This window comes from Passer domesticus, chromosome 8 (genome assembly GCF_036417665.1).
Source record: "Passer domesticus isolate bPasDom1 chromosome 8, bPasDom1.hap1, whole genome shotgun sequence".
Classification (NCBI taxonomy): Eukaryota; Metazoa; Chordata; class Aves; order Passeriformes; family Passeridae; genus Passer; species Passer domesticus.
The window spans coordinates 40,465,934-40,490,985 of NC_087481.1; the positions used below are offsets into that span (position 1 = coordinate 40,465,934).

Below are 25,052 nucleotides of genomic sequence, written 5' to 3' on the forward strand. Positions count from 1 at the left end.
GACACCTTACCATCTCCTTGGCTTTGAAAGGGACCTGAATTTAAGACTGTTTGAAATCTGATTGTCAACAACTGACCAGCAGACTGCCAAAGTGGATGGAACTCGTAAAACAGAATATCCAAGTTCTGTTCTAGGCTCTGGTGCTTTTGAAATGTCTTTTACACAGTGAAATCAAGGTGGGTCTGTATCAAAATGTGAGCTGTCATCAAAGATTCTAAGACTTAGTGACTTTAGTAGGCATACAGATCTGATGGGAGTAGAGTTCAGCCTGTGGTTTTCAGGTTTTGGATATACCAAAGGAAGCAGTTAGGGTATCTGAGTTACAATTAGCTACTGATAGATAGAATGTGCACACTTTAATTGTGGATGATAGGCTCTGTTCTGATAACTGCTAGAACAGAAACAAAATGATACAGGTGTAAATGAATTGCACTGCATTGTACCAGCTTGTCTGTCCTCTGGTTTCTGCATGGGCCAATTCCAACTTTTTAAAAAAGAGAGCAGCATATTCTTTCTCTTGCCTGTCCAAGAGACATTTTCCTTTTGTCTACTTTTTTTGAGCTTTGCTGAGTCTCAGCAGCAGATAAATTTATACTGCTCAGAGTGAGAGGAAACATTGTCTATTGTTACTGCAGCCCCATCTAATTAGCCTTTCATTACTTTTTAAATCGATTTAGGGGCTTGATCTTGATAGTTTATTACACTGTGTTCTTCAAGCAATCATTTCTTCTGCTGTTGTATAGTAGTTTTTCAGGTTGTCTGATGTTTTTGTGGCCTGCCTTTGAGCCTCACCTGCCTCATCAAGGGCTATTATTCCCCTTCAGTCAGAGAATGATCAGAAACCATTCATTTCCCAGCTGAGGGTAAAGGACATTTCAATATGCTCTATATGTTCCACCACACTGATGATATACTCCGGTGGTTTCTGAATACGGGACAAAATTTTGAGTTACCATGACAATGCCTAGCCTGATAATGCAAGTATCAGCAAGTAAATATATCTGAATGAAAAAGAGAGACTGACAGTCTTGGGCTGCCAGCTGGAACCAACATAACCCACTCACTGTCACATCTTGGGAGATTTCTGTGAGTCAGGAGATTGTATTCTTCCCAGTATATTGCTGTTGAACATTAATACATGGCTGTTTCCTATTAATATAAACATTTTTCTTATTGCAAGCTTTATTTTTGAAACAAAGTGATAAAACTATTACATTATGCCTTTGAGTTCAGGACACAGTTCTGGTTGGATTGTAACACAGCTTTTCAAGGTCAGTGGTGGAAGCCCTTTCACTTGAATCATTAAAACACAAAGTGAACAAAGGCTTTGAAACATGGAGCACAGGGAACAACCTTGCATTGAGTAGGGGATGGTGTGGTTTTCTTGTAATCTTTCCATCTCTATTTTGTGTCCAATAACATTTGCTGTGTAAGGAATATATTTATGGCAAAGTTTAATGGGCCAAATTTCACTCCACCTGGGTGCCAGCCAGTTTACTGTGAAGTCAGTGTCCATAAAGTGTAATGAAGGACTTTGTGGTGTAACTGCATTCATATGTGGTCAGGGTTATATTTCCCATTAGTAGTTTAGGCCAGATTGTGATCTCATTTATTCCAGTGAAAATCCAGAATAATTCCATGTTGCTACTCCTGATTTATATTAATTACTTTAAGATCAGCCTGGCCCAGTATAAATAAGACTAAAGATTTTTTGGTACCATTACTGCAAAATGTTCTTTTCTGTACTTACTGAAAGATGCCATGTTTTCTTAACATTTTTATGATTAGAAACCTAGCTTCAGATTTCTTCTGGAAAAGACAGGACTAGCTGTATAATGCTCCCCAGTATTATTTTGGCACATCACTTCAACATTACCCTGCTCCAAATGCCTGTTTTTCCAGTGCACTACACCTGGTGTGTAATTTAGATCAGAACAAAACAGTACCAAATCCTACTGGTTACATGGTTTCGCTGATTTTGTGTTGGACAAAGTGTAAAAAAATCAACCACTGAAAAACAGATGCTGAGTCTCAAAACTCTTCAAATACTGTGTTAGACTTACAGCCTGAGAGTTCTCACCTGTAATCCAATTTCTTCACTTTGCTTATGCTATGAGGCTTAAGCAGGCAGCAAGGTTACAGGAAGAAACGAAATAGCTTCCCTTTATGTCATGGAGTTGTTTTCTTTGGGAAAAAAAAAGAGGTAAGAACTCTTACCCAGTTTCCTTGTGGGCATATCTCAGCCACAGAAGTTTGTATACTGTGATACCAAGCAATGTAGGAATGCCTTCTGTGCACAGAGAGAGAGTTATGAGGAGATGTGGCTGGTTCAAAATGCAAAAATGAGGAGAGGTTTTTAATAAGCTTGATTTCTGGTACTTTCCTAACCTCCTCCAGCTCAGGGGCAGTGCATTGTAGTTCTGGTCTGTAAAGATTGAGGATTTCCCTCTTGCAACATGGAAATCACAGTGCAGGCAGTGTGTGCAATGCTGTCCTTGTTCTTTTGTAGGTGACCATCAGCATAAAGATTGCATGAACAAATTGCTTCTTATTCTGAGGTAAAGGGGTTTGTGAACTAAGATTTATTTAGACACATAGCAAATCATACAGCCAAACAATGCGACATCTTGCTGCCTGCTGCATCTGTGCTGGTATCAGTGCAAAACCACACAGACACCAACAGAACCAGAACTTGATTCCCTGTATATAAAACCAGCTCTTTGTGCAGGCACAGTGAAAGTCTTTTATGTTCTCAGATTTAACTGAGTGTCTCATCTAAACTGGGTTACATAAACCAGGGGGCTTATCCAAAATTTTTGGAGATTTCATTTCTTTAAATAGAAATACTCATATTAAAGCTGAGTGAACCAAATATTGAACAGGCAGAAGGAAGCCTAACGAGACAAAGAAAAACAAACTTCCTATAATTGAGTCATGCTGGAAGCTTATTTCCTCTTAAGTCTAGAAGTCTGAAAATTTAAATTGGTGCAGATGAAATCCTGCTGGAAGGAAAGCACTCCACTAGAACAGGGTGTTTGGGAAGAAATGAAGGACTGCATTCTGTCCCTGTGGAATACTGTGATTTTACAGAAAAGATCTCTGTCTTTTATTCAAGTAGAAATTCTAGGGAAGGGGGAAAAATATATATTTTTTTTTAAACAAAGAGGAGAAAATTTCAGTGAGCTGACTGGTTCTTTTCCTGTCTTTGCTAGCAACTAACTGTCCATTTTGATCAAACAACTGTTTCTCATGACATGTGTTTCTGGATCAGTGAAAAAGGACACAACACAGTGCTGTCAAGATTAGCTGTGCAGGCTGTGTTTCTGCAATGGATAATGAGTTTACTGATAGGAAATGCCATATTGCAATATTTGTTCACTCACTGATCATTGATCCCTGAATTTTTTCTGATGAAGATGTGTTTTTCCCTCAAAATGACATTCAGATGTGCTTGTGAGAATTATGTATTTTTATGGTTTTTGTGAGATATTTTTTCACTAATCAAGGCAGTCTATACCCTTCCCTGATCTACAGGGCACTATCACAGCTTAGAGCTCGCTCTGATCCCCTTGCTCAGCTTGGCTGGAGGGAACTGGCAAAATAAGGAATGGGAGCAATGGTCTAGCCTGGAAAATGAAAAAAAAACTTTAATAATGAAAATAACAAACATGGAGACCACAGGTTACAGAGACTAGGACAAAAGACTCATGGGCAGGGCAAATGCAGCCAGGTGTAGGGGCAAAGGTCCAATCATGAACGTGAACTTGGAACATGACCTTATTTGAAAAAAGTCCTGAACCAACTGAGAACAAGAGCCAGAAACTTGACCAAATATAGGGTAGCTCTATGAGCATACTGGCTCCCAGTTCCCACTGTGGCCTGACCAGGCATCCCCTCAGTATACAGTTTGCCAAGGTCGGAGGTCAAAGCCCTCTGCAGATGCATCTGAGGTGAGAATCTTATCTGGATGAGATCCCACAGGGTGCAGTTTGGAAATCACTGGACTAAGGCAGCACAAAAGAAATAAAAGCTGGCTGTCATTTCTTGGTTAGAGTTCTATGAATGCTGGCAGGAGAAAGATGATACTGCTAGGTAGTCCGATAGGATAACTCCTTGCTTCCTGCCTTTAAAAGGAACATGATTAGGATTAAAATGTGGTAAATTATTTTAGGTGGGATGATAAGAAAATGGTGCTATAAACTGCAGAATGCACGTCAGCTCTGGAACCAGATGAAAGAAGAGTGGCAGTTTCATCATGTTTCCTGTTGTGTTCTGGAAGAGAACTTCTGAAATTGCTTGCCCCTCCCTAAAAACCTTCTAACTTTCTCATTTAAACCACAAACCATGGACTTTGCGTAACTAATTTGCATTTGTACTTTTGTGATTTTCAGACTGTTCAATGCAGTGTAATTTTCTACACAATTACTGACTGCAGTTCTGTGAGGTCTAAACTCATTGAGATGAACATAACTGTGACACAGCAGTTTGTGAAGACAGAAAAAATTGCTTTTAACACACTGGCCTTTGTTAAGCCTGGCAGTTTCAATATTAATTAGCCAGTACTATGAAATAGCAAATAATATTTTGTCAAGTAATGAAATTTCTCAAGGTTGCACAATAGCTTTTCACTGAAATCGACCACTTTAGTGAATTAACAGCATCATTGATTTAAAATGGACTCACCAGCAATTGCATCTTCATTGTTTGTTTTTCCAACTGGATTCCAATTTCTAGACGTATTTATTACACATATGTATTTCCCATATTACTCTGAGAAGAATTTTTTTGCTATTTGTGCCCATATGGTATAGCTTTTTTGTCCTTGAATGGTTGGCTAAAGTGTCTAAATATTGGGCTTAACAATTAACATTGTTTGTACATGACAGCACAACTGATTGTTTTTAGGGAAACAAAGCAGTTTATCTGGATCACTGAGATATTAAAGAGGCTTAAAGACATTAGAAGACATACATTAGTGTTGTTTACTCATTCACTGACTACTCCATTTTTATTTTTACACATTGAGAGTATTTAATATTCTTCATACATATGTCACTTTACATGAAATTCTGTACGGGATTTAATTAATTAAAGTATTTCCCATAACACTGAAAAGTTTAACAAGCTAGCTCATAAAAATCACAACATGAAAACGTCTCAAAAGAGTTCAGGTTAGTGATCACACTGAATGTAGTTGATAAGACAAATAATAAAAAAAGATGGAAAATCTATTTAGTTCTTATAATTTTCTTCCTCTAAAAACTCAAAGTTTAACACAATTTATTAAAAAAAAATGGCAGGAACTTACAAATGAGCAAATGAACACCAATGTGTAACTGCTGTAGACTCTAACTGAATTTTGGGGGACCATTTCCCTAATTTAATTATCTTACAGCTGGCATTTTGTAGAGATGAGAAAATCTGAGATCTAGATTAAAGTTACACATAGTTATAAATAATTACAGAGATATATGTTTAACTAAGAATTGTAGGAAAGACAAGGTATGTTGTGCATTAAGCTCATGTCAATATCTCTGTGAGTTATACACTACCACTTCATATGTAGCTTGATAGCAGGGTTCAAAGGATATTTTTAAGCTTTTTTTTTTTGTTTTGTTTTGTCTTTGGATCAGGACAGAGCAAAATAATTTTGGCCTTAAGTAAAAAAGGTATGATTCTTTTCCTTGAGTCAGTTGATCTGAGCTCTGGGTAGAAGAGTCAATGTACTGCCTTTGTCCTGCTCATCCTCCCCTCTGACAGACACTGAGAGGAGCAGGCGTGTTCCTTTCCAATACCAGGAGTCTCAGCAACCCTGACAGACTGGGAATGGTTATTTTTGGTATATTTAATGATGAAATGGAGAAGAGACTTAATATGGTTCTTGCAGTTTGGAAAACAGACTCTTCCAACTACTGCTAATTTTTAAAGATGCATAGATGCATATATAGGAATGTACACTATTTCCAAAGAAGAAGAGCCTTTTCTGTCTGTAAAGTTGTTCACATACTTTCAATACTGATAACTGGGATTTTCTATGGGACAAAAAGAGATCTGTGATTGGTAGCTACACTTCCAAGAACTTACACACTGAACATTTATGTTTGATTACAGGAGAGGAATCCAGAAACTCCAGTGAATTATTGAAGTATTTCAACCATGCACAGAAAGAGCTGGGTTCCACAGAATGGGGAAAAATGCCAGTATGTTGGAAAGGAGTCACTTTGAGCAATGTACAGGGACCCAATCCCTGACCATAGAGACTGAAATGAAGCTCCCACTTCTTTCTAGGGTTTACATTTGGGTAGCTAGCTTTCTTTGCATAAGAACTAGGGATGTGTTCCTCCACTGGGCTATCTAGAGCTGTGTAGGTGAGCACTGAGCATCTCCTTTGCTTTGATGAGTGCTGTTTCAGCTGGTGTTTCTATGTGAGGAGGGACTCCTTTCCCTTCCCAAGAGGTGCTGTCTGCAGAGATGACTGATCTGGAGGTGGGGATGACGATGTAGAAGTTGGTTTCATCTACCTGATAGGTCTGTGGGGAATGGCAGCCACCACTGGTCTGCTCCCCAATGATGAGAGCTCTGCTCAGTCTCTTCATTATGTACACAAACTCTTCAGCAGCCCCAGCTGTCACAGCACTGGTAAGGATTACCAGCCCCTTCTGAGAGCCGTACCTCTCCCCTGTAAGGTAAGAAAAAACCCACCAGAAATGAATCAGTTTTCAGAGATTTATTTGTATAATAGAGAAAAGAGAAGACAAGATAGAGGCTTTGCTCCCTACCTGCTATTAACAACCCAAGAAGTTTGGAAGTTTACTTTGTGCCTATGATATTATTAAGGGATTTTCAACACTAGCCCAGATTATAAAGGTACAGCCCAGCTGTAAAAAAAGGCTGTCTCCCTGTGTGGTGCTCTTGTGCCATCAGCTTCTGGTTATGAGCTCCACGAGGAGAGAACCCAGCTCATGATTACTACTGTAAGCTCTTCTGTGGCTTTGACTTTTCCAGGAACTTCAGATTTCATCAGAGTAGTGGAATAGACAGGTGAGAAAAAAATGACATTTTTCACCATTGCAGCAGAAGTAGTCAAAACTCGCCAGAAGCATTTTCAGTTTCACCCTCATCCCTGCTCTAGGAGCATGACTGTCATAGAGCTTGGCCTGCAACTGTGCAGGCATTATTTTATGAAATTACAGTTATAGTGGTTTCCCACAGCTTTTTTATAGTTTGTAAATGGATCCTATACATGGCCTTTGTCCCAAACCCTTCAAAAAATACCCCTTTATTATTAGGATGTGAGGAAGTATCTCATTTTCTTACATAAAACAGCTGACAGGAATAGGAAGGGCTTTGAACGTGATTTTCACTATATCTGAACATGCTAGATACTTTTTGATAGTTTAGTTTCTTTGAAAAAGTGACCAGTGGATAATATCTAGGACTTGATAGCTTGAAAAGTAAACTGCTCTAAAAATGTCAATTTTTGTGTAAGCAATAGTATGACATATAATTCTCATGCTAAATTCTAAGAGAGGGGCCCAGTAGCATGGTAATTAATTTTCACACCATCTTTTGTCTTCTCATTTCACTATAAACATAATAACCATTAAAATACTCTTTTCACAGTAGATATATATAATACAGGGCCAGATCCAGGTCCTTTGAAGTTAATATGAGTCTGCCTGTTCTCTTTGATGGGAACTGGAGTGTGTCCATAGAAATCATATCCCTAAGCACAACCCACCTCTGACGGCCTGGGAAAATAGATGGACCCTGCAGAGTGGGACAAAATGTAACCATTTCAGCATGATCCAGGCCTACAACTGCAGAAACCATTAACTTTTTTTGCTACTGTCTTAGCTTAAGAGAGGAAAATAATTAAACCCCATGTTTAAGGCTTCTTAGCACTCTAACTGCAGTCTATGAAGGCTGAAGAGCTCTGTTTCTGCATGCTGCAGCATCCTTTCAGCTTCCACAAACTGGGACAGGGTGTGTGTGACTCATTGCCAAATGCTTCAAACTCACCCAGATGTACAAAATTGAGTGTTTTTCTTCCTCTTGTCTGGACAAACTGGAGTCTTATGATGTTTTCATCTACTGATGTAGAGGATGACACAGGTGGGTAGTAGGGAACAACGTATAAAACTGTATGGAACTGTTGAAGAGACCTCACTAGAGGTCCAGGCAACACTGGATTCATTTTTAATTTTGGCAGCTTTTAAAGTAACAAGTTACAGCTGCTGTACACAGTATTTGGCTAAACTTCTGGGGACCAGTTTACAGACCTATGTACCCTACCTACTCCATTTATAGGAGTTTATTTGTAGATGGCATTGAGTGACATGGCTGAAATGCATATTTTTTGTTTCTACGTTCTCTACACAGCTTGAGCTGATCATGGCAGGTGCTTTCACCAACTGAATTACAGGATTTAATGGCTCACTTTAAAATGCCAAGAGACATCTGAAATGAAAAGCTACACTGAAAAGAAGTTGTCATTTACCTTTGAGCTGTGGCTGGGTCCATATCTCCTTTACTGAGTCACTGGGTCTGTCATAAACTTTGTCCAAGAGAGTTGGGTGTCCTTCATCAAAGAAATATGAGCACAGGATTGCTATGGGTGTAGTGGAGCCTCCAATATTGTACCTTTTAAAAAATTAAAAATATTAAGGAAACAAGTGAAAATTTGTGTCAGCCAGTAAATCTCCCTTCCAAGTATTGTTCTTTAATATCAGTCCTGAAAAGGCTTATAGCTACATTTTGATATATTTATATTCATTCTCCCCTATCAGCATTTGCATGCCTATCAGATAAACCAAGTCCTGTTTAAGAGTGTTGGAGTGTTATTGCCCACAACTAACCTCCAAAGCAAACATAAAACTTAAGTCTCTTTTTTTTTCTTGATGTTACCTAGAAAAAATCAGAAAGTAAGCAAAGACTCTGGATCTGCAGAGAAAAATCAGATTCTTGTTATTCTCTGAGTAACCCATGCTGTTCTTGACACAGGCAGCAAGGAGTGAATACCTAAACCCTAATGCATAAAAGTAGATTCCAATTAAAGCAAGATATGTTTGTAGAACTGTTGTGTTCTTATTTTTTGCTACACAAAATGAGAAAACTTAGTGGTTTTAATGAGGTCATTTTTTTGTGCCTAAAGATTATGTTTGTTGCTTCATTTAGCATACTCACAATTGAAAACTTTGGTTGCAGTTTAATTCCATAGCAGTCTCTGAAGATTAATTTTACTGAAGAGCCTGTCTTTGGAAAACATAGCACAGAAGAGCTGTGCTATGAATATACACAATTAACTACCAAAATATTTTTGCCTGTCACTTTTCACTAATACTAGAGCACATACAGCTCTAGAAATGTTTGTACTTTACTTACTGATAGTGTGGATTCAGTACTTTCCTGTAGGTGATTTTAGGAATACCCAGCACAGGCATTCAGCAAAAACCTTCTGGAAAATGAGTTTATTCATTTCATTCTATGGCTAAGGTTGTTCACCTCCAGAAAAGGATCTGACAATGTAGGAGGCCTCTGTCCCGAAGAGTGAAATCTTTATTCCTCAGCATTTGGGAGCTGTCTGACGGACAGTGTGACTGGCTGGAAGTCAAACAGCCATCTCCCTCGTGTCCCTGGCGGTGCAGTGCTGCCAGGGGGTGCTGCTGCCACTGCCCAGCCCAGCCAGCCCAGCCAGCAGAGCCCCTGTCACACAGGTGCCACCAGGGCTGAGGGTGGTGGCAGGCAGGGCAAAGCCGGAATGCTCTTCCCGGGACACTCTTGCAGACAGTGAAACTGCAGTGTCAGTTTATTATTGTATTTATTAGTCAGTAATAATGACTGAGCAGCTGACAGAGTTTTAACTTAACTCTCAGATGCTGGTACTCCTTCTTACAGATGTCTGTGTGACCTTAAGAAGGCCTTTTAGTTTATCAGTGTCTCCTATCCATGCTCTGAGAGTTAAAATTATGAATTTCATGACTGGCACAGCTGTTCTGTGAAGAGGAACTATTAAGGTGAGAGACATTATGCATTATGGTTAATCCCATGCAAAATTGAAATTATCCAAATATGAAGTTCATGAGTGACCCAGCTGCTTCAGGGAGGACAACTTGTAATATGAGAAACATTATTGATTACAGTTAATCCCATGCAAAATTTAAATCATCAGTCTTAAAACTATGAGATTGGCTAATAGAGAATTTCAGAAGGTTTATTTGGGGCTCTCTTTTATACGCCTTCAGAGACTGGGTCTTTTATGTGCACTCAAAGGACTGAATATACATTAAATATAAAAAGAATAAACCAAAACCAAACAACACATGAAAAGAGATATAATGATACTATTTGGTACCTGAGATGTGATTTCATCTTTGCTATTTCAGTGCCCCCAGCCCTGAAATTTTTAGTTTGGGAGAAAACTGGGGCAAGAAAGAGAAAAGTCCCAATCCTATCTCAAGTCTACTGGAGGCTGGTGATGCTTTTGCTGAATTCAAAATCAATCATGGGTGTGTTATGTTGGTCACTGCCTTGCCTCTTTTGTGCTCACACAGTGAGATCTCCATCTCTGCTCTCATCACTGTGCTCAGCTTTTCCACCCTATACTGAAAATACCACAAGAATATTAAGAAGATTACCAAATATTGAGAGACCTGTGATAACAATAGATGCAAGTGGTTCTAACATTAAAACCAAATTCTTACAAAGTCCTACTTTGCTTTATATTTGTAATGTTCTGGGCGCACACACCTTAGCTCTGGACCACAACAAGGGAATGACTTCCCTAAATATTGTGTAGGAAATGTAAATTTTTACATTAATCTGCTTTGATAGCTGGTGACAAATGGATGATATCTTATGGCTCTTATGATTTGGAGCACTGTTGACACACTGGAGTCCAGCAGAATTCTAAGCAGGGAGCAGGTGTACGATGCTGCAGCTTGGTGCAGCAGGGCCCAGGGGTGCTACAGGACCTCTCAGTTCCTCTGTGCACAGGGCCTGTTCTGGACTGACCTGATTGCCCAGAATTATTTAGCACTGCAGATATGGCAAATTAAATGTTGTAACACAGCCTTAAACATGGTCTGTCTTTTTGACTGTTGAATTACTTGGCCACTACATGGAGTAAAAGATTTATTTATATATATATGTGGCACATGGAGAGTTAGAAAGAAATTAGAGAAATAAAATACATGTAATGTCCAGAATTGCATTCTGCAAACTATTCCCTAAATTTGCCTATTTAATTCTAAACATCTCAAGTGATAATACAATTTATCTTGAGATATACTTCCAGACTGTTATTATTTTCCCTGGCTGTTTTCCTTTTCTCATTTAATCCTAGCAATGTTTGCCTGTAAACAGGACAGCAAACCATGTAAAGCTAATTCACTGTCACAAATAAAATGCTGCTTTGAAAGAGCTTTGGTTATTTGCCATGCAAAGGTTTACCTCATGTCTATGATTAATGCATCTGTGTGAACAATCTTCTTCCAAACATGCTCTATCATTAGGTCGGACACCTGGGCTAGGAGTTCACTGTCTCCAAACATATCAAATCTCAGATAGCCGATGTTGTTCTCAAATACATTTGTGTGGAATGAAAATTTAATCAAATCTTCAAATACTTCTGGCGGAGGGATCTGAAAGAGAATGGAAAAACAAAACAAATCATTTGCTGGCACTAGCTTGACACAAAATTATGTGAGTCGTGTTTAATCCAAGTGGGATATGTGTGAGGAATGTGACCAAGTTCAAAAAACATAATAAATTTTACAATATTTTGTAATATAAATTTTACAATATTTTTGCACGCAAAACATAGATTAGCATTGCCTGATGAATTTTTGCGCAGTATAAGATACATCAATAACCCAGAATTCAGATCAGGCACCTATTTCCCAGAGCTCAGTTTGTTTTCCAAAAATACAAGAATTTCCTTGAAGCAAAGAGGCTACAAGAGCTGTCCCAGCCTGCAGCACAGATCCCAGGCCTGCCACCCAAGCCCACATGGTGCCTTTAGGAGTTATTTCTAAACAATGCACCTGGGACTTTCACAATCTCTTGGTTGGCCTCACTGGACAAACAGCTGCTGGCTGAAGGTGCCAGTGTCCCCAGCCCCTCTTAATGACCCTGTGAGGAGCCTGATGTGTTGGGCATGTGCTAGGATACTCATGAAGTAGATATGCTAAATCTCTTATGTGGTGGCCATGTGCCTGGAGCCTCACGTGTTAGGTTGCGATTTATTTAATTTTGCTTAGCTTACATTATTAAGCAGCACATTTTTTAGTAGCAACATGCAGACAAATAATAAAGTTCTCCTCTTAACCACTGTGTGCACTGAGACATAGCCAGCTCCTGTTGCTAAACTTTTATTTTGTACACAGTGTCTGGAAATGGAATAGTCTCCTTCAGCTCGAGATAAGAATTTAGAATGCATACAACTTATATGACCTTCAGCCATTTGGTCTTTCGTCCTCAGGGTTACTGTGAAAATTGTGCTATACCTTCTTTTCAATCATCTGCCCTCTGCCATAGCTCATCCCCAGACAATTCATGCTTTTGCACTCAAAAGAACAAGCAGTCAGCATGAGCCATGTGCTAGAGGTGCTCTCCCAGTCTACAACATGCCACAGAATTGGGCAGGCACTTGGGCTTTCTGCAACTACAGAGAAGTCAAGTAATCTCCTGACCTCTATATGGCACTCTGGCCTGGAGCTGTGCTCCTGCCAGAAGCAGGTCTGCCACAGCAGAAAGAGTTTTTTCCAAGGTGTGTGAATGTGTTAGACACAGCTTGAGGTTACCTAGGGCGAAGATTACCTACCACGTGATACTTCATCATTCAGTCCCTGATGTATGCCAAAATTATCAAAATTTCAATCATTAATTTAAAAGCCCTGTTGGGTTTTTTATTGACCTGATGTAGCTGTTCACCTGATAAGAGCAAACTCTTTTCTGTATTTTCTTTATCACTATAACTTGTGAAAATAACCATTGTATCTGGACTGTAAACACATCAGTCCAGCACTGCTGAGTTCATCATTTTCAATCCACTTTCCAGTGACAGCAATAGTACTTGATCTGCCCACTGTACTTTGATTAACTAATGACAGTTTTGAAAAATATATCCAGCATGCATTGATTGTTCTGGCAGAAATTATGTCTAGTTCAGAGATACTGGTCCCCCCCAGGAGGAAAATAAAAACATCACTCATTAGTAACATCTACAAATAAAACTGATCTGTTAATCTCAGCCACTTACTAATGATATTTTAAATGAACACACAAATGTCTTTTCTCTATCTCCAGTGATAACTGCTAAATGCATACCCATAAACCTAAGTATGAGTAATAATATAAGAGTAATATAATATTAAGAGTAATAACTGAATGATAAATTTTTTCTTGACTTGTTCTTTTACTGTGATACATCACACTTTTGTTCCATGAGGACTTCAGTTTTGATAAATATTGAAAATTCATTATAAATTTCAAGGTGGGAAGGTTGCTCACCCCAGGACTCATGGGGTGAAATAACTGTGCAAGGATCTAAATGAAAGTTCTTCATGGCTGCAAGAAAAGGTATGAAAATGTATCTATTTTAAAAGTTCTAAGATTGGAAATCAGATGAAAAGCACTCAGAATGTAATTTTGGGGTGCCAGGGAAAGTGTATAAACCATTCAGCAAAAGAGGTGAGGAGCCAGTGACTGATATTAGAGTTACTGCCCTGCAAAACTGCAGGTTCATGACACTGGCACATGGGCCACATGCTGTGGGTACCTAAGTCAAGCTTCAGAAAGGAACCACACACTCTCCTTTGGAAGGCAAGGCTCTGTTGGTTTGCCAAGGACAAGCTGGGACAGGATGCAGCTGAAATTAAGATCTGCTGCTCATTCAGACAGTGTTTACATACAAATGAGTTGTTGTTAAATATAAATCCTCAGGTGCACACTATAAGCAATGTGGCTACACTAAAGGACCTCCAAGCTAACTCCACTTTAAGCCAAGGAAAAATGTTTTTTTCATTAACTATGTAGGGGTCTGCAGTTCTATTCTGCAGACTCCTTTCACAGGTGAGTGGTGTAAGTAAAACACATGATGTCACACAAAATAGGACCTTAGAATGCTGCCCTAGGACTTGTGCATAGAGTTTGATCCCTGATTCTGACATAAACCCCAGCCATGGGCAAACCACTTTTCTGAACACGCCTTTCTTCCCTCTTTTCTCTCTTTTCATCTCTCTCTTTTTTCTCTATTTAAATGGAACCTGTTTTTTCATAGCTATTTTTGTGCTGACCACTGTAAGATAACTCTGATTTCCATTAAGGATGCTAGTACTGTCAACTGCTGGCTGTTAAAATATTATCAGCAAACACCCTTGCAATACCACTGCAAACCCTGAGATTAGCTTAAGAGCCATGAGATCTTGAGGGCTTAGTGTGAGGGTTGCACTTTTCTGAGAACATTTGGGCTCCTCGTGTACCCTCACAGGCTGGAATGGAACTGTTCATCAGGCCCAGCTCAAGGACTGAGCAGAATCAGCTATAGCCCTGACAGCTTGTTCTCACTTGCTCTTAACAACACACATTTTACTGGCTGATTTCCAGGCAATCCACCCTAGTACGTCACCAGCCTTACTATTAGAAAGATGTTTTTAAGATCTAGTGTAAACAGTCGAAGTTCACTACTTTGTACTGTTTAAATGCATTGCTTCTTGGCCTATTTACTATGGACAAGGGAAGAGATTATTCTTTTCATATTTGAAACAGTCTCTTACGTATCTGTAGACTGTTTTCACGTCTCCTCTCAGTTTTCTTCTCTCTGGAATAAACAACTCAAATATTTTAAACTTTTGGAAGGCTACTTTTATTTGGTATTTTCTTTACTCCTGTCTCTCTTTTCTGCTGTCTCCATACTTGAGCCACATCTTTCCAGAAAACCATTGCCCAAAACTTTGCATGTTATACTTTAGATGAATTTTCTTTAGAGCTAAATGTAGCAGAATATTTCATGTCTTCCTGATTATAGTCTTCCTTATCCATTCCAGTTTGATGATGATGGGTATTTACTGCAACAGGTTGACCCTATTGACTTGTGCTCAGGTTCTGAACTCTGAAGAACCCATTTACATTTTTATAGGACTCCCCCTAAACAGCTACTTTTCTCCCAGAATTGTGCAGTGAACTACTATAACCCTAGAAACAAGCAAGCAAAGATTGCAAAAGGTGAAGAACCAAGGGGAGTTAAACATGAGACATTTTTCTCTTGCATAAACTTGCATAGTATCGCTAATTTTACTGTGGTTATGTTGATATAAATCAATATCATATAGGCCTACAGCAATTATTTTTCCACTTGTTAGCAACAATGTAGGAATCTGATTATTTATCTTGACACTTGGAGGCAGACCATTTTGATTCCATTCATTAATGAAGGGATATTGAGCAAACTGTACTTCTTTCTCGTGAAATACCTCTAACTGTTGTCCTCTTCAGCAAGTACAATACTCTCCTATATATATATATATTATTAATCTGGAAATAGAAGGACTTGAAATGCAAGAAAAATCTCTTTTTACAAAGGATTAGTTTTTGCCTTTTATTCTGATCGTAATTTTCAGCTGCTTATCTAATCTGTCATTACAAAAATTCTCTTAGGTGTAAAGACTGCACTAAAAGTATTTGGTCATTGAGAAGGGGCCAAAATAATTACTCAGGGAGACTCCTCATCACTTAAAATGGACATAACCCTCATGCAAAATCAGGCAGCAGTTCTTCCATAGGTAGACAGTCACAAACACAAATGTTTCAGTTTGTAGAGAAGAGTTTGACTATAAAGGGAGAGAGAGACAGAAGAAGAAGAAGCAGGGATTATTAAACTGCAGGTCAGTACATTTACAGAGCTCTGCCTTATAAGCAAAACATTATTTTCTGGATCACAAAAAATATACAGAAAATTTGCCTCAAGGAAATCTGACTTTGCAAAGTGGCATTTATGCAGCTGACAGCTCTGACTAGCAGTGACCTTGCTGCTGCTTAGAGGAGACATCTTCACTCCTCTGTACTATGCTTCAGCAGCTATTCTAGTGCAGCAGATGCAAAGGTCTGCATGCATTTCACTTGTCTGTCTCCTATGTCCCATCCCATCCTTCCTGTAGTTATTCATCATCACTTTCAGTTAATTGTGTTGGATCTGCTTCACCATCAAGGTCATTAACAGTAAAATTCTACTGTCAAGGGAGAGGGTAGCTTGGAAGATAGTTAGCACGAGAGAAGAACTAGCTCTTAGTTTTTAAGGAATAATGTGTTATAGATCAAGAGCGCCACTATGTCCATGTATCCTGCTGAATTTTATTTTATTTTTTTTTAATTTACAAACACAGGTAGTGCCATCATAAATGCTTCACTGTACTCTAAAGGTATTTGCTCTCTGGGATATACTGAAATCTTCCACAGAAAGCATCCCTCTTATGGCTGCAAAAACAAAACAGGAGACGAAGGTACTCTTGCTGCATAGGGCTCTGTGGAATGGGTGAATTTTCTTTTACCTCCACTTCAAGGAAAATTTACCTCCATCTCAAGGAAAATTCCTTTAATGACTTCAGTGTCTTCATTAACATCTTAATGCTCTCTTGTCTGACTCCCGATTTCCTCCAGCAGTATGAGGGAATGCTTCTGCCTCTGGAAACCATTTTATTCTCATAAGATATGTCATTCTCTGCTCTTTATACATTATTTTACCTTGGAGAAATCTCACATTTGTCCTAATTTTCACCCACACTGATATGACTTCCTTCTTATGGATGTGTCCCTGACCTCTTCCAATCATTTTGTTTGACAAAGAACTATGGTAAAACAGAGACATTGAATAGCATAATGGCATTTCTTCACTAGCTTTATCAGGATCAGTATTTTATGTCATGTGACAAATAAGATACTTGTCCCCTATGTCATGTTCTTGACATTTATGGTCTGAATAAAGTAAGATCTAAACAAGTAAAAACCATCAACAGTATTCATTAACAACCTTCAGTGAACACAGTGACTAATTAGCAAGATTTTTCCATTCTGTAGAATGAGGAGAAGTTATGATGTGTTGCTACTGTATGTTAATAATTGAGCATGGAACTCTGCTTTGACCTTAGTCAAAAGCATTGAAGTATCCTTAGAGTGAAGTTTACTTCACACAACCAAATTAGGAGGGAGAGTGCTAGAATAGAAAACTCCTTCAATTAATTATTTCCATTTAATCTTAGAGGCAAGAATGAGGCCAGCATCTCTTGGTTAACAAACGTGAAAAAAAAAATCCATCCCTGGCAATGCTTAGACTTTGTCCTTTACCTTAATATTTGTGATAATACCACAAAGGTCACGGCCACTTTAAATCATGCATGCCAAAAATTTGAGAGTGTGGAAGTCCATGGATTTCCTCCCCCAGGAAACATTTAATAGTTACCTGACACTTGGTCTACTCTGGTTCATTGCAAAGGCAAATGCATTCTCTTCAAAAGTAATTTTATGAGTCCCTGGAGAAAATACGTCTCTGATAGCCATGCTAGTGCAGTAGCCAGAAAGCAGCTAACTCCATCCAAGAAAGGGATCAGGTTATCCTAACCCTCTATTTAATTTGAAGATGGAATTTTAACAAGTGCTCCTGGGAGCTCCCTCCAGCACAACAATGAACAAGAAAGATTGCCAAGGCAGACCAGTGTATAAACACTCAGGCTCAGAACAAAGCACAGACTGTTATGCAAACCACACAGCAAGGGCGAAAGTAGATTATTAAAAATCAATTTCTCCCTGGGGTTACCTAACTTCCACCCAGATACTTCCAAAATATTTCTAGGTCACTGGGAAACTGTCTGATGCTGAGCATGAGATACAATTAGAACAACTTTCTACTGCCACTACCAAAGGAGTTGCTGATTATTCTGGTGTAGTAGATGTCAGCTGCTACAATTTTATATAGAAAAGTCCATCAAAGAGCACATGGCTGCATGTTTAGTGAGTTGTATGCATTTACTCTAGTCCAACTAAACTTCCCTCAAATTACAACTGGGGTTTGAAACTTGAGGGTTTCTGAATTAATTACAGCTGAAAAAGCTGCATCATTGACAGAGGAGGGATCACAGAAACAATGAGATATCTTCCCTCTAACTCTGAAGACCAGCATTTTTGCTTGTGGTACATGGCAACGGAGATTCACAGCCTGACGGTTGTTTCCAAAATCTATGAATCCAGAAATAGCATCTCATTCCACAAGCTACTACCTTAAGTGTCAGATACAGCTCAGCCCACGAAACCTACTCAGGCATTGGTTTCTCCTCTGGGTACAGGTAGATCTGGGTGGGTTTATGGTATGGGCTAGAAAAAAGGTAAGGTATCTGACTTAATGCTCCCATTCCAGCTGCCATCTCTATATCTAAGTATGAGAGAACTGTACCTGTTTTGGCATGATCCCTGGGATGCTGTCCTTGGCATGTTCAGGGATGTAGAGTAATTTCAGGTGATCATCATCAGAAAGAGCTTGTAAGATGGCAGTCACCTTCCCGGCAAGTTCTTCCTCTGTATTGATCCTTTTATAATTGTCTTTGCTGATGTTCTTTGTGAGGTTGGATGCTATAACAGTCCCAATGTCCACAAAGGCATAATTATTTGCCACAAGCTTGGCTACAGTTTGCAGTATCTGTGGCACCGGGGCACGCAGGTTGGCAATGTGCTGAGCTACAGCCATGGCTTCACTGGCCTGGATGGTGATGTGTGGCTCCACCCCAGACACACTCCATACTTTTCCAGTGACTGGGCTGAGCACCACTTGGCTGGGGATGGAGGCATACAGGGAACTGTTACCAACACGATAAATGCCCACCGAGAGGGATCCACCAACTGTGGGCTCACCAACAACTGTGGCCCGGTGTAGATCCTTCATAGAGCGGGTGAAAGCTTCAGCTGCTGAGCCACTCATATGGCTTGTTAGGATGTAGATGTCCTTGAGAGAGCCATATCTCTTGCCAGTGAGCTGGGGGAGAGTCCACACCTCTGTGCTGCGAGAGGTACTACGATCAAAGACAGTGTAGAGGTGTTTCCGAGGCTCAGGGTCAAAGAAGTAGGAGCAAAGTATGGGGATGGCAGTGGAGTAGCCACCTGTGTTGTACCTCATGTCAATAATCATGGCATCCGTGTCCACCAGCTTGTTCCATACCATCTGCAACAGCTGTGGCCCAATGGCCTTCACTGTTTCTGCCTCAGCCATCATATCAAAGCGAAGGTAACCCAGATTCCCTGGCAATACCTCAATTTTGAAGAGTGCCTCAATGATGTAGCTCAGCTCTTCAGGGCTGGGAATCACATTGGGAAGCTGCTCTTCTGGTGTTGGTTCCACATGACTGTGGAAGACGTGAAGCCGATGGTCTCCAGAGGCCTCCTGCAAGTCGCTGGTGAGCTGGGAAGCCAAGGTCTCAGGGTCTATAGCTGATCGATAACCTCCTTGGGCCCGCTTGGTGCTGAGCATAGCACTGGCCTTGGCAGCCACTTCTGGGATGGCATAGTGAGCCTCTAGGAGCTGCCCGGTACCCTCCAGAAGTACTCCCATGTTCTTGTGGAAGGCTAGCACTTCTTCAGCCTTCTCCAGTGCATCCTCAGCCAGCACTATGGCATCAGGAACAACTCCTCCACCCATCCAGCTTTCCCCATGGTTGTCAATGAAGGTGATAACAGGAACTGTGATAGTCAGGCCACGGGTTATTCCTGGCCCGGGCTGCAGCAGAGGGAAGGTACGGGTGTGTGAGAGGCTTCCTGCTGTGATCTCACCGATCAGGGTGGCACGGCCCAGGGACTGCATGAGGTAAGCAAACTCCTCAGCAGCTGTAGCAGTGTGGTGGCTGGTGAGCAGGTAGATGCCACGCTTAGCCCCATAGGACTGGCCCAGCAATTCTGCCTGACTGTTGTGCTCCTGGGTACGGTTGGTGCGTCTGTCATAAGTTGTGAAGAGATGGACAGGACCAGCAGCGGGGTCTTGGAAATAGGAGAGTAGCACAGGCACAGCAGAAGAGGAAGGGCCTCCAAGGTTGTAACGTAGGTCCATGATCAAGTTCTCTGTATTTTGAAGGGGTTCCCACACTTTGTGCACAATGTAAGGCCCCAGCTTTACAAGCACAGAGGCATCTGCAAATTCATCAAAGCGCATGTAGCCAACATTGCCTGGCAACACTGACACCTTGAAGACGGTATCCACCAAGGCATGCAGCAGCTGCTCGTTGTCAGGTAAGTCAGCTGCCATTCCAACTGGCTTGTCGGCTGGGGGATCAGCAGCTTCACCTGGCATCATGACTCGGACCGTCAGGCGGGGGTCATCAGATAAGGCCTGCAACTCAGTGTTGAGTTTGGTAGCCAAGTCCTCGGATGACTGCACAGAAGAGAAGTCAGAGGTGGAGAGGTGCCGCAGTAGAGCAGGCACTCTCTCCACTAAGCTGTAATTGTCCTTTAATGTGTTTTTGAGGAGGCTAATGGTGCCAGGCACTGCTCTGCGCACTGCCAGGATATCCAAGGATTTCTGCAAGGCTTCCTCTGCCTCAGTAGCCACACATGGCATCACCCCACTCACTTCCCAGCTCTGTCCACCCCCACTCAAGGGGCTCACAGATCGTGACACAGGAACCATCATATAGAAATTGGAAGGACCAATACGCAGTTTCTGGATGTCCAGTGAGCCCCCAGCTGTCTTCTCTCCAACAGTGATAGCTCTGTTCATGTGCTTGAGGATGTAGGCCACATCTTCAGCCACTCCTGTTGTTTGATGGCTGATCAGAACAATGACATCCTTGTCTTTGCTGTACCTCTCTCCCAACACCTTTGGCAGTGTCCATATCTCTGTGGTGGTGTTGGAAGGACGATTGTACACAGTCTCAACATGCAGTCTCTTGTCTTGTTCATGCAAGTACGAGATAATGAAGGGGAGGCCAGAAATCTGACCCCCAGTGCTGTGACGAAGATCTATCACCAGGGCAGATGTCTCTATCAGTGTCTTCCAGACCTTGTCCACCAGAAAAGCTCCAACTTTCTGCACAACTTCCTCTCCTATGATATAATCAATCCTCAGGTAGCCAACATTGCCCTCCAGCTTGTCATACATGATCACATGCTCAATAAGACTCAGCAGTTGCTCACGGGTAGGGGAACCCTCAGTTTCTTGTTTGGGAGCTGCAGGTGGTAATGGCTCGTAGGAGATCACCAGTCTTGGGTCATTCAGAGCACCCTGCACTCCAGCTGTCAAGACGCTGGCCAGCATTTTTGGATCTGAGATGTCCAGGATCTCTCCGCTCTTGATTGCTTGTTCAATGGCTTCTTGCATTCCCACTAGGTTTTCAGGATAGCAGTAATTGTCCAGAAGGACTTTAGCCATGTCCAGCACTAGAGTTGGCTGAAAGATTTCCTCAGCAGGTATGCTGCACAAGATCAGTGCTGAAAACAGCAAGAAATGTGTCCTGATCATTTTGTCTTTGTATGGAATAGAAAAGAAGTCAGAAGCTCTTATTGATCGAGATGAACATAGCTCCCCAATGACTCTGAATCGCACCGAAATCCTTGTGTTGAATCCAGGTGCACTGAACAGATCTTTTATCTGCATTAAACCTTTAATCTCATTAAAATGTAGTGCATCATCCAAAGTGCACCAATAGATGAAGTTCAGCTCCTTACTACTTCACAGGCCTCTTATGAAACAGTAATGAACTTCAGTCATCAAGGAATATCTTTCTAGCAGTGAATTGTTTCCAAAAGGTAGTGCATTGCCTGTTGCAAACTGGTCCTGGCTTATCCTGAACATGGGTAGCTTAAATGCAATACTGATTTTAACCACAGTTAGAACTGCAATGATCCTGCCTTTTACCATTATTTACAAAGAGCTTATACCAGGAGATTCTTCAGGCACTAAGTTGTATCAATATTTAATATTCTTTCAACAGTTGTTAACAATACATTGTCTTTGGTGTTTTTTAGTTTGAGCTGCAAAGGACTGTTCATACATTCTATGACTAAGGGCTCCAAACAAGGAACTCCAGACATTTAGCACAGCTCATAAAATCCAAGGTAATGACAGCCTTTTAATTTCTGCACTGAGAATTGCCAGCATTTTAAACAGGACTTTGAAACACATTTGCCTCAACATAATACAGCTAAATCTGAGATGACTTTAATCTTCACAATTTGCACTCAATTAGGATTTACTTGTAATACCGTTGGGTAACATATGGTCATGTCTGATGACAGCTCCCAGCCAATAGACTTCAGGCTCAAGATACCAAAATAGAATGTGGGGGGGGGGTTGTTTTCTTCTGCTCACAATGTATTTGAGACCCTATTGTATAAAGAGTGTGAAAGAGGATCAGAATATGCGGGATGCAGGCTGCACCCGCTCTGAGCTCCAGTATGACATGCCAAAGATATACAAGAACAGATTCCTGGCTTCAAGTTTGAAATTAATTGCTACCCCAGCCACTCTCTTTGCTGGAGGTAGCCACAAGAATAGACTCTGAAATCTGGGAAGAGCATGTTTTTGTACTCCTGTCAAAACGTTGCTACATATGAATGCATGTGGAGGGAAGAGTCTAAAGATGGTCTAAGCCTGTCTGGATGCACTCTGTTGGTGTATGTGTGTGTCCTGAATGAAGCCTGCCACTCACAACTTTCAACTTACTGTGCAAAGGGTGTTACAGATATTATGTACAAGGTGCATCTTACTCAGAATGTAACAGGCAGAGATGAATTGCCATGAACACAATAGTCAGAAAGGAGACAACAGCAGAACAGCAACTGTGTATTTTCAGTGTTCCAGATATCAGCTTTGCCTTCCATACCTAAATGAGGTCTATCTATCACTGCTAAACTCTTTACATGACAATTTTTTCCATAGCATTTAAGGAAGTATTTCCACATATGAACAATAGTCTTCTCCAGTGAGGCCTTATATGGAGGTTAAAAATCACAAAACGGCACTTTCCTGCCTGCGGTTGTTATATAATAGTAAGATTACAAAAAAATACTTTTCTCTATTTTCCTGACATTTATTTTGCCTTTTATCACAGTCTATAAAGATTTTCATATCAGAAGTGCTAGAAACGGTAGCTGAGCTTCTTATGAAACAAAGATACTGAGAAATATATATGGTATTGTGATTAGATAAGGCAAAACCCCATAGCTCAATTTATTTCTCAAGTTATGCACATTTATTCTCATGTACTTTATTGTTGCCACATAAAAAAATAGCCCAAAAAACAGCTTCATAATGTAAATGTAAAATTAAGGATTTTTTTCAACATGCAAAATTCAAAATGCTAGGACAGTGGAAAAAACTATTTTTCCACACTGGATCTGTTCAGTAATATATTTCTATTGAAATTCAATGTGAATATTCAGTATGGATTTCTGAATTCAATGCGACATGTAACTTTCACTGCTACCTTGGTAATTCTTTACAGATGGTATTAGAAGGTAAGAATCCTTTCTGTGTGGTGTGAATTCCTTAAGATTTGGAGAATGCCTATATTCTTATTCATTCTGAGGCACATATAGCTTAAATTTTTGTCAAATATGTTGTTTAATGCAAGTCTGTTCATTGAACTCTGAATAACCAGATCCAAAATGTAACTCTGCCATCTATTCTAATTTATAACTCAAGCCAAATTCTTATTTTGATTTTACTTTTGAGCAGAACTAAATAGCTAAGGCCTAGTTTTAGCTTTTATAACTCATAAAACTTTATGATCCTCTAAAATCTGTCCACAAGTATTTCATTTTCTGACTTCCTGTGGGTATGAATTTCCCACATACTATGAAAAGAGGTATTTTTTATCTGTTCCAGACTAGTCTGCATGCAGAGTCTGCATTACTCAGATCACATGCTAAAAATCTTCCATAGGCACAAGATGAAATGTTTTGCTGTGTATTATTTGCATTCTATATTCTGCTCCAATATTTCCAGTTCTCGTGAGCAGCTGACCCCACCGTTCCCCATCAGACTCATGCAGATATTTGGTCACTGACAAGCTGCAGTAGCAGGAGGCTCATCTGAAGGTGGCAGCAAGAACACCTTTTTCACTGGCAGAGATGCCAACGGGATAAACGTGAAAGTTGGAACGACTTTTGGTTTTAGTAAAGCCTTTAATACAGCCATTTTTTAAATTATGTGTATGAATAAGAATTAATTTAAAGGTGATAGATGGCTTCCAAATACTGAGAGGCAGAATTTATTAACTGAAGCACAGGACTATGCTAATGAAATATTTAATGTTTCCAGGACTTCAATAAGTATTTCTAGACAAACCTTCACTGCCTTTTATAGATGTACAAGTCTGGGTCAGTACTACTTCACAGCTGTCTGTGACAGGCATGACTGGATTGCATAGGTATGGTCTAAGACTGTCTGTTCTGTTCTTGTACTGTTTGGTACAAAGGAAAACTTGTTCCTGAGTAGGCTTTCTAGGCCCCTGAGAAATAAAAAGAATTAATAATAACACCCTTAGATTCCTTTCTAATTCCCATGCCAAAAGAAGTAATGTTAGATTTTTGTCCCAAGGTTATTCAGTTTTTACACCATACAAACCTGTACAGATTAAAATTAAAGTTGAAGGTTTTCTTTCACATTATTTTAATATTAAAATATTTCCATATTATGAAAATGAAAATAGTATTCTGAGTTGCTTAATGATTACATTTGTAATAATAAAAATATTAATCCAAAATGTGTTAGATTTTGATTTTTTGTAAATATTCCCTTCCCTTCCCTTCCCTTCCCTTCCCTTCCCTTCCCTTCCCTTCCCTTCCCTTCCCTTCCCTTCCCTTCCCTTCCCTTCCCTTCCCTTCCCTTCCCTTCCCTTCCCTTCCCTTCCCTTCCCTTCCCTTCCTTCCCCCTAGTTTTACAGGGATCAAGAAAAAGAAAAAAAGGGAATGAGAAGATGATTTATATTATTTAATGTAAGATTAAGTGAGAGTAGAAAAAGTATATTCCCATTTTGAAATCTCTCTAATTTCAGCCAGGAGCAGGTGGAGAGTCATCA

General features: G+C 40.1%; 1 protein-coding gene and 1 long non-coding RNA gene across 2 annotated transcripts; one reads left to right on the forward strand and one right to left on the reverse strand.

Annotated features, from left to right (window-relative positions):
- Positions 1-4,976: 4,976 nt before the first annotated feature.
- RBP3 (retinol binding protein 3) lies at positions 4,977-21,544 on the reverse strand. Its single transcript, XM_064430739.1, has 4 exons — positions 18,443-21,544; positions 11,452-11,642; positions 8,501-8,643; positions 4,977-6,679 (listed from the first exon to the last, which is right to left on the reverse strand). Exons 1-4 carry the CDS (start codon positions 21,488-21,490, stop codon positions 6,351-6,353), a joined length of 3,711 nt encoding a protein of 1,236 aa, XP_064286809.1. The 5' UTR covers positions 21,491-21,544; the 3' UTR covers positions 4,977-6,350.
- LOC135306564 (uncharacterized) lies at positions 19,475-24,616 on the forward strand. Its single transcript, XR_010367355.1, has 3 exons — positions 19,475-20,262; positions 21,997-22,086; positions 23,978-24,616. It is a non-coding gene; the product is annotated as an uncharacterized LOC135306564 (long non-coding RNA).
- The last annotated feature ends 436 nt before the right edge of the window (positions 24,617-25,052 follow it).

Coding starts and splice junctions, on each gene's coding strand:
- RBP3 (XM_064430739.1), bottom strand. CDS start 21,490: ATGATCAGGACACATTTCTTGCTGTTTTCAGCACTGATCTTGTGCAGC. Junction 8,644..11,451: donor GCATTAATCATAGACATGAG/GTAAACCTTTGC, acceptor ATTTTTTAAAAG/GTACAATATTGGAGGCTCCA. Junction 6,680..8,500: donor GACCCAGCCACAGCTCAAAG/GTAAATGACAAC, acceptor CTTACCTTACAG/GGGAGAGGTACGGCTCTCAG.